Genomic DNA, 9,185 nt, shown 5'->3' with positions numbered 1-9,185 from the left:
TTTGGTATAACTGCCAGCGCCAAAATTTCTTTTTTGAGAAATCTAATATAAAATACACATAAAAATAAACATTTCCTGAAAAAAAAGTTCTTCTGACTAAAATGGTCCGACTTTTAAGGGTTAGTAATAATAATTTATGCTGTTTTGTAGCCTTATCTTTTTTTTTGTATGGTCGTTTTTATGTTATGGCCTTTTCCTTTGTTTGACTTCAAAATGCTTGGATTGGAAAAAAAATTATTATTTTGAAATTGTTTGTATGACCAACTGTTTTTTTGCAAACATAATCACTTTAAATTATGATTATTCTCTTATGATAAGTATGACGTCTTAGCATTTTTTAAATCATGAAATAGTTTTTTAGGTGGTAGTATTCTTAATTTTTGTGAAAGTACATGCATGTATATCCCCTCTTTGTGTAATTCTGATATGAATCCGCCCTAATGGACTTCAGACATACAAATGACAGATTGTGGATGTCATTGTGTCCTAGTTATATGATTTTAAAACTAGAAGAACAATTCATCTAACTCCACTGTAACCAAAGTTTTTTGCTGACATACTTGGATGGACAGACAAATTATTAAAATTAGTGAAATTGATATAGAAAAAATTGGAAAATATTTTTTTAAATTATTGCTCGAGACTTTTAATTAGACAGATAAGACCAAATAAAGATATGTGCGTGTGTGTTCGTACATGATTACAATAACCAGAAGTTATTATCCTGATCAATGGCTTTACAATAATGAGCAAGAAAAATTACCGAGATGTTAAGGGACAGACGGACAGACATCATTCTACTTTGTATTATTGATAGAATAGCTTCACTTTTTATAAACATTTTGTTATTAAATAATGTCTAATTTTGAATGGCCATACAAAGTCAGTTTCAAACGGCTATTCTGAAGGCTACAAGGGAAGATTCACCTTGGTCTATATTAAGTTGATGATATTTATAACAATTCTCCTTCCCCCCCCCCTCAAAAAATAAAAATTTATAGGTTGTTTTGGTGATGGTTAGTATGGCTGTCAGAAATTAAAACTAAAAAAAACTAGGATGGTAATATCCATAAAAACGAAGCTATAAATTTAGATGGTATGACAAACGAACATTAACATAAATTGTGTATATGTGATGAAAAACTTCTTAAATACAGGATTCTGTTTAAAGACATTCTTACATTTTAGGATAAAATTATGAAGATGCTTCGCTTATAATATTGTATGTGTTGTTCTAGGAATCAATATTCAAAAAATCAAATCAATAGGATAAAGATATCAAACAAAAAATTTTATAATTAAAAGGAAAGATAAATTAACATAATCACTTGTAGAGTGTCAGAACTGTATAAGCAGAATGTAAATGTTTAAGTATAAACAAAATTGGAAGACAAATTGCTTTAATACAGGATAATGCTTAAGAACATACTTACATTTTTAGGACTTGATTATAGAGATGCTTTGCTTTGTCCTAGGAATCAGTATTCTAAAAACCAGATGAATAGGATAATTAAATCACATGAAATATTTTTGTCAAAAACTTAAAAATCAACATATTGTAAATGTACGTACAGACATTTTCATAAAGATTATAGAGTTGCTACGTATCTTAAATCATACCTTACTATTATAGGAATCATCATGCAAAGTTTGAGAACGGTAGGACAATGTCTAAATGAACTAAAAGAGCTAACCGTTACGGACGTACAGACGGACGGACCGACTCTAATTATAGAAAAACTTTGCTTTTAAAAATCTATTAGGATGGTGGTATATAATGTCTAATGCCTAAATTGTTTATTTATCGTATACATGCTAAAAAGTAAAAAGTCAGTGCAATAAAAAGATTTTGATCATGTAAAGAAAACGAAGTTGCAGGTTTTGTAGTATTTTCACAGTAGCTTTTCTCCTATTTTTAGCCCTGCGGGGCATATTTTCTAACCCTGCAGGGCAATCATTAAAATTTACATAACCTAACCTAAAATAACCTTTCAAAAGCGACTGTGAAAATACGACGAAACCCGCAACCTCGTTTTCTTTCCATAACCCAAAGATTCTTTTCAATTTTATGTTGAAAATTTTTGAATTTGTCAAAACTAATTTGCAACCCTCCACTGTAAACCGACAAAAAAAGGTTTAGGATGGTTAAAAGTAAATCTTTTCTATAATTAGGGACTGTTCGTCTGTGCGTCCAAAAATATGAATGTCCCTAACGGATGGCTCTTATCATTAATTTATACCATTGGGATTTTTCTGTCTATTTAAAGCTTTGCATGATGATTTAAATCTGTAACAAATAAGCAATAATTTTTTGAGCAAAGCATCAAGTCCTAATAATATAAGTATATCGTGTATTTACGCAATCTTGCAACGAATTTAAACACATTTGTGTTTATGCTTAAAATTTTATATTCTGTTTATTAAGTTCTAACAATCTACAAGGGTTAATGTTTGTTTTGCTATCATATTTTGGATTTTCGCTTTATTCTTTATTTTTGTTGTTCTTTCTTGTTTAAGTAGTTCATATATTTACATCTAATAAAAATAATAAAATACTAATAATAGCTATAATAAACAGGGAGTAAGGAAGGGGACAATGGATCGAATATTCAATCTTTAGGAGTCTCAGACTTTGGGTACTGGCTTAAAGGGAATGTGCAAGAATTTAGCAGTTTCTGACTGAGTTTGGGTACTTGCGCAAGAAATGCCCCTACTCGCTGTGTTAGTTTAGAATATATATAGTTTTGCAGACAGAGAGTAGTTTAAATATAAATACACGGCCCCCCTCCCATACTCCATTTCACTCCCTTCTCCCCCACCTCCTTTTTTAAAGCAGACAAGAAAGGGAAATGGAGAAGGGAGGTGGGTGCAAGTAAAAAAAACAGGATAAAAAGGGGCAGGAAGGCGTGCGGGTCATATTCTTGCCCAACCAGCTAGCAGTTACCCTACACGCCTGCCTGTCCCTTTTTTCCCTGTTCACATCACTTGCCCCCAAATCTCTTTTCTCTTTCCCTGTCATCTGGAAAGTTCTAGGGAGATTTTTCTGGTAATTAATTACAGAATGGTTGTCAGTCTGTAATACTGGTAATCAAATTTTCAAATTATTGCTTTTTTTCTTGGAACTTTTTTCTTAGTTTATGGTTTTCTAGATTTAATTAACAATCACTTTACAATTTCCACCAAATTTTCAGGATTATTCTAGATTTCATTGCCTTTCTTCGCAAACTCTTAAATTGAATTAATTGCCCATTGTCCCCTCCCTTACTCCCTGTATAATAAATCATTGATTTCAGTTTGTTTTTCCCCAATTAAAGTATTAAAGAGAAGAACAAATAATAATTTAATATTATTGAATAAAAAAATTAATGTTTGCATCCTATTAGTAGTAGGTTTTTGGTTGTGTAGCTCAAAATTATGGTAACTACTGAACCGAGTGAGTTCCTTATTTCAGGGAAGCTTCACATTGGTACCAGGAACTTTATTTTAAGATTAAAGTATTTGGATAGTTTTTGGCCATTTTTCTACCCTTTCCAATGCAGAGCATATAGGTGCTGGGGACGCAGTCGATAGAAGATAAAGTTATTTAAAGATATTTATGGGCTTGCTAAAATTTAATTTAACGTATTGTCATTTCACTCAAGAATCCCTTAAAATTTTTTTCGATAATGGTTAGGACCCACCCATATGTTTTGCAATTAGGTTAAGGAAAACTAATAATAAAACTATTTCTTGTGCATGCAGTAATGGCCGTATATGATTTTTAAAGTTGAATAAAAAAAAACATTTTTTGAATATACTTTATATGAACACACTGCTTTAAAATTTTGTTGTTTTAAAGGGACTCTTAACTATAAACATTTAAAATTGAAACTGCCCAGTGCCGACCAAGTCTTACTATGCACATATCATTACTTGGCTTTTACATCAGATTTTCATGTTCTCTGATAAAATAAAACTTGCAGCGAGCTAAAATAACGATTACCCCCTTTACACCCCCCTGACCCAATCCACTCCCTTCCTACCTCCAACCCAATATATCTTTTTATGAATAATATTCCTTTATTTTTCAGAGTGACTTTATATAGGTCACAGAAACTTATTCAGAGGTTTATGAGGTTCGACATTCCCCCCTCTCATCACAAAAGTCTATCCATCTTTCTATCTATCTGTCTGTTTATCTTTTAACACTTTTATTGTCCTCTATCTCTCTATTTGTCTATCGATATGGCTGTCTTTTTTATATTTACTTTTTTTGAATCTAGCCATTTCAGATTAAAAAATATTTATATTTCCAGAAAAATGAAAATATGTGGTAAAAATAATATAATTAATTACTTAATATAACAAGGGAACATTTGTTGGAAAAAGGTGTCAGATATCTCCCACCTACTTTGCTAAAATTGAAAGTTCTTTTTCTGTAAAAACAAGGATGACAATATCCATAAAAGCGAGGCTCTTAAACTGTTCGACAAACGAACATTGTGATTTGTAGTGTCAAACTGAATAATCAGATTATAAATGTATAAAAGACGAATCAAAATTGTAAGTAAATTTGTTAAAATACTACTGAAATACAGGATAATGTTTAAGGACATACATACATATCGGACAATTATATCACATAAAATTAATTGTTCAAAAAGTTGAAAATCAGACATTCTGGTAACGATTATATAGAAGCTATGCTTTATAAATCGATAAGACAATGCCTAAATTAACAACAACAAAAAACTATCCGTTCCAGACGGACCCTAATTATAGTAAGGCTTCGCTTTTTTTGTTAAAAGTCAATTATAACAAGGATGACAATATCCATAAAAGCGAAGCTCTAAAACGGTAGGACAAACGAACATAGATGTCAGACATAGAAGTAAATTTGTTGAAAACTGCTTAAAAATAGGATAATGTTTAAGGACATACTTACGTTTTTAGGACTTTATTATAGAGATGCTTTGCTTATATCATTGTTTTTGTTGTCCTAGGAATCAGTTTTCCAAAAAATCAGATCAATCGGATAATTTTATCTAAAAAAATTTGTTCTTAAAAAAAATAAAAATCAACATGTTTAAAATGAACGTACGGAAATTCTGGTAACAATTATAGAGTTGCTACGCTTTCTAAATCCCACCAAACTACTACAGTAATCACCATGCAAAGTTTGAAATCGATAGGACAATTCTAACATGCCTAAATTAACGGTCGGACGTATGGACGGACCAACCCTAATTATAGAAAAGATTCGCTTCTAAAAGGGATGCTTAAAAGTTGAAAGGGGACGGAGGGTTATAAATAATTCTTTAACATTTCTTGGATAAGATATTGGAGGATGAATTGATAAACATCATTCTCAATAACGGTAATAGTTATTTCTCGTATCGTATTATAAACGGCTTTCCGCGGATATAGAGTGTACAATTATAAGATTAAAACTAGTTTTTTTAGCCCCGAGGTAACGGAGGCACCGGCTAAAAAAAACTGGTTTTAATCTTATGATTGTACATTTCTATATTCGAGAAAGCTGAATATAATACGATGCTAGACATGGTTTTTTCGTATGGATGAGAACCGGTTCCTATCCACCGGATTCGAATGAATACGAGAAATTAAATTACTCTCCATCACTTGTTAAAAAGTGTTTTAGTCAACAAATAAGATAAAGTAGTTTGAAAGCTTTGAGTCTGTCTGTCTGTCTGTCTGTCTGTCTGTCTGTCTGTCTGTCTGTCTGTCTGTCTGTCTGTCTGTCTATCTATCTGTCTATCTATCTATCTATCTATCTATCTATCTATCTATCTATCTATCTATCTATCTATCTATCTATCTATCTATCTATCTATCTATCTATCTATCTATCTATCTATCTATCTATCTATCTATCTATCTATCTATCTATCTATCTATCTATCTATCTATCTATCTATCTATCTATCTATCTATCTATCTATCTATCTATCTATCTATCTATCTATCTATCTATCTATCTATCTATCTATCTATCTATCTATCTATCTATCTAAGTTGATTATCAAGTTGGAAAGTTTAGTGATTTTTTTTAGTATTAATATATTTATCTTAAGTATTAAATTGATAAATAAAACTTGAAGCCAAATTACATATATTCCGAGTTTTTTAGGTAGGGGTTAATTTTGGAAGAAAAAAAGGGTTTTTAGGAGTTTATTTTTAGTAAAAAAGGGTCGGGAGCTGTCAACATATATTTTTATCTTTTTTCGGCTTTGAAAGTGTTTTTTACAGCCGGCTGCGAAATAATATATATATACATGATAATCTGACAAAGATTTCAACCAACTAACATTTTTCATAACCATTAAAAATTACAAAAAAATTATAAACCAGGAGATCAGAGCTTCAAATATTTACACTCACCCAAACTTTGATCCGGATCTTTTACTCAATGATGTTGCCGTCATAATTATGGAACGATCTGTTGATCTTACCAGGTTACAAGTTTAGATAATATGTCACTAATTTATATAAAACAAGGATGACAACATCCATAAAAGCAAAGCTCTGAAATGTAAGGACAGAGGTGAATCCTAAAATGGTGGGTCCGGCTCTCTGGCATATCTCAATTTTGGCGAACTTAAAATTTTGCAACGCCTTAGTAGAAACAAAATTAATTTATATTTAGAATATATACATTCTGTATTAAAAAGCAATTAAAATTATAAAGAAATTTAATTTTGTATAACAAAAATATCAATTTGATTTTAAAAATTAGCGATGACATCGCAGACAACTTCGTATGAAACTAATGTAAAAATTCGAGTTACTTCTAGGATGTCATGACACTTTTTTTTAGTAGCGAAGCTACTCTATTTCCAAAATGTCCATCTATACTTAACTTTGTCATAAATGGAGTAGGGGAAAGGTGATTTTCTCAGCTACTATTCAAGATAGACACCTGAAACTTCTTGACACCATTCATATAATCATTTTTGAAAACAATGGCAGTTGTAGGTAGCTTTACCCCTTCCGTTTTTGAGTGGGGAGGAGGGGGACGGGCATTGAACGCTTCCTTTAACCTTTTATATCATCCTCTATTACAGCAAGAAGGTTGTGTGCATATTCCCTGGTTGTTAAAAAATTTCCGACCGTAAGTCGTTACCTTGATAAAACAAACAAATAAACTATTAGGAAACCATTGTTCTAGAGTTCCTCAGATGTTTTCTATCTAATTTTATGTGTGAGAGTCCACATCTCCATCCTTGGGGTTACAGGATGCGAACAAACAAGGCAGGATCATGCAGGTGAAGAACAAAAATATTTTTTTTTACTTAAACAAAGCTTTTTACATTACCAATATATTAAAAGATCCTATAGTAGTCCATATCAATTTAAAATATAGGGTTTAAAGTCATTTTCAGGTTTTGGGTATGACCTGCATAAAACTTTAAATGGCTCCTATGAAAGCACTTTTAGACTAAGATAATTTTATTTTTAAACTCCAAGCTTAAACTAACATGTTAACATGACATATTAAAATGTCATAAAAATCTGCCGCTATTTTCCCACCAACCGCTAACTGCAGTGGCAGACAGCTTCCAAGTACACCACTGAAGTTTATATTTTGAGAATTCTAATACAAAATAAACTTTTTTTTTGGAAAAATTGCTCTTCTACCCTCAAAAATAAAGAAAACTACAGCAGCTTAAAATCTTTAAAAAGGGCCTAACAAGGATGACAACATCCATAAGTAGCGTGGCACAAAAATCGTGGATGGGAATACATACAAATAGAATGAAAGAGTAATCTTTAAAATCAAGAAAAGATTCACTGGAAAAAATAAACACAAAACCTTATTTTATTTTCTATAATGATTGACATACCAACGGCCAAAGTAAATTATATGCTGGATTTAATTTAGATATCAATAACTAAAAAAGATTTGAAAATCGGACCATAAACACCAAAGTTATGGTGAAAAATTTGAAAAATACAAATATAGCCTAAAACCTGCTAAAAAGCAGTCCGACCGCTATGAATGTGTTAAAGTTAATTATGCTCGTTAGTGTTGGGAATGTTGACAAAAAGTTTCAGCCTTCTATCTGTCATAGGAGCCGAGAAAATCACGTTCCCCCCACTTTGTCTCCAACCGAAATACGGACATTTTGAATTATAGAGTAGCTTCGATACTAAAGTAAAAGGGTAGGAAATACAGAAATTCTTTATAAAACAAACACTCTTTTAGACGGACTAAAAGACATTTTAAATTATAGAGTAAATTGCAAACAAATAAAAGATTCATTTTTCAGCTCAATTTGTTCCTGCAAACATTTTTAAAAAAGCCTTTCTATAATTTTGATCGGTCCCCCCGCCCGTACGTCCGTCCATACGAATTAGAAAGTGTAGCAACTCTACCAAGAAAGTCTGTACGTTCATTTAACCCTTAACGGTCGGAGAGGGGAGGGGGGGCGTTGAACGCCCCCTCATCCAGTTTTTTCTATCTCATTTCTGTGTGTGAAAGATAAAGAGCCCATACTGCTTGACTTTTTAAGTGTGGGTATGACACATAACTGAGAGTTGGAATTTTTTGAATATCTCCATCCTGGCGGGCACAGGATGCCAGCAAACCTGGCAGAGTCATCCAGGTAAAGAACAAAAATATTTTTTTAATTAAACAAAGCATTTTATCTTACCAAAATACTAAAATATCCTTTAGTAGTACATCCTCATATTAAATACAGGTGTTCAAGTCAATTTCAGGTTCCAGGTATGATCCTGCAGGTCCTGATCCTCCAGGTCTCCAGAAATCTTTAAAAGGCTCCTGTGGCCGCAATTTTTGACTTAGAGACTTCAAACTTTAAACTTAAGCTTTTCTTACATGTCTACATAATGTATTAAAATTTCATAAAGATCCGCCGCCGTTTTCCCGCCGACCGCCGACTGCGACGGCTGGCAGCTGCCAAATATAGCTGCTGCCGCTGAAATTTATGTTTTGATATTTCAAATATAAAATTTACATAAAAATAAACATTTTCTGCAAAAAAATTTTCTTCTAGCTTCAAAAATAAAAAAAATTACAGCCGTTTAAAATTTTTAAGTAAAAAAGGACCTAAAAACAAAGGTTGTTAAATAAAAGGGTGAAGGAAGCAAAAATTGACTTTGACTTACTTAAGGTCGGAAATTCATCATAACACAGGGGACTTGCACAAAAAAAATTAGCCCTC

At 31.9% G+C, this 9,185-nt stretch overlaps 1 protein-coding gene across 1 annotated transcript in view; it reads left to right on the top strand.

The window, feature by feature from the left end:
• The window catches only part of LOC145330747 (phenoloxidase-activating factor 2-like), a 34,326-nt gene that overhangs the window by 18,970 nt on the left and 6,171 nt on the right, over positions 1-9,185 (top strand). The window contains exon 11 of the mRNA XM_080175411.1: positions 6,352-6,455. Coding sequence (XP_080031537.1) covers positions 6,352-6,455 — 104 coding nt within the window. The remainder of the gene's footprint in view (positions 1-6,351; positions 6,456-9,185) is intronic.

This window comes from Acartia tonsa, chromosome 10, assembly GCF_053477335.1.
Source record: "Acartia tonsa isolate MP-2025a chromosome 10, ASM5347733v1, whole genome shotgun sequence".
Lineage (NCBI taxonomy): Eukaryota > Metazoa > Arthropoda > Copepoda > Calanoida > Acartiidae > Acartia > Acartia tonsa.
Note: the sequence above shows the minus strand (reverse complement) of the source record. Positions and strands in the feature narration are given on the sequence as shown.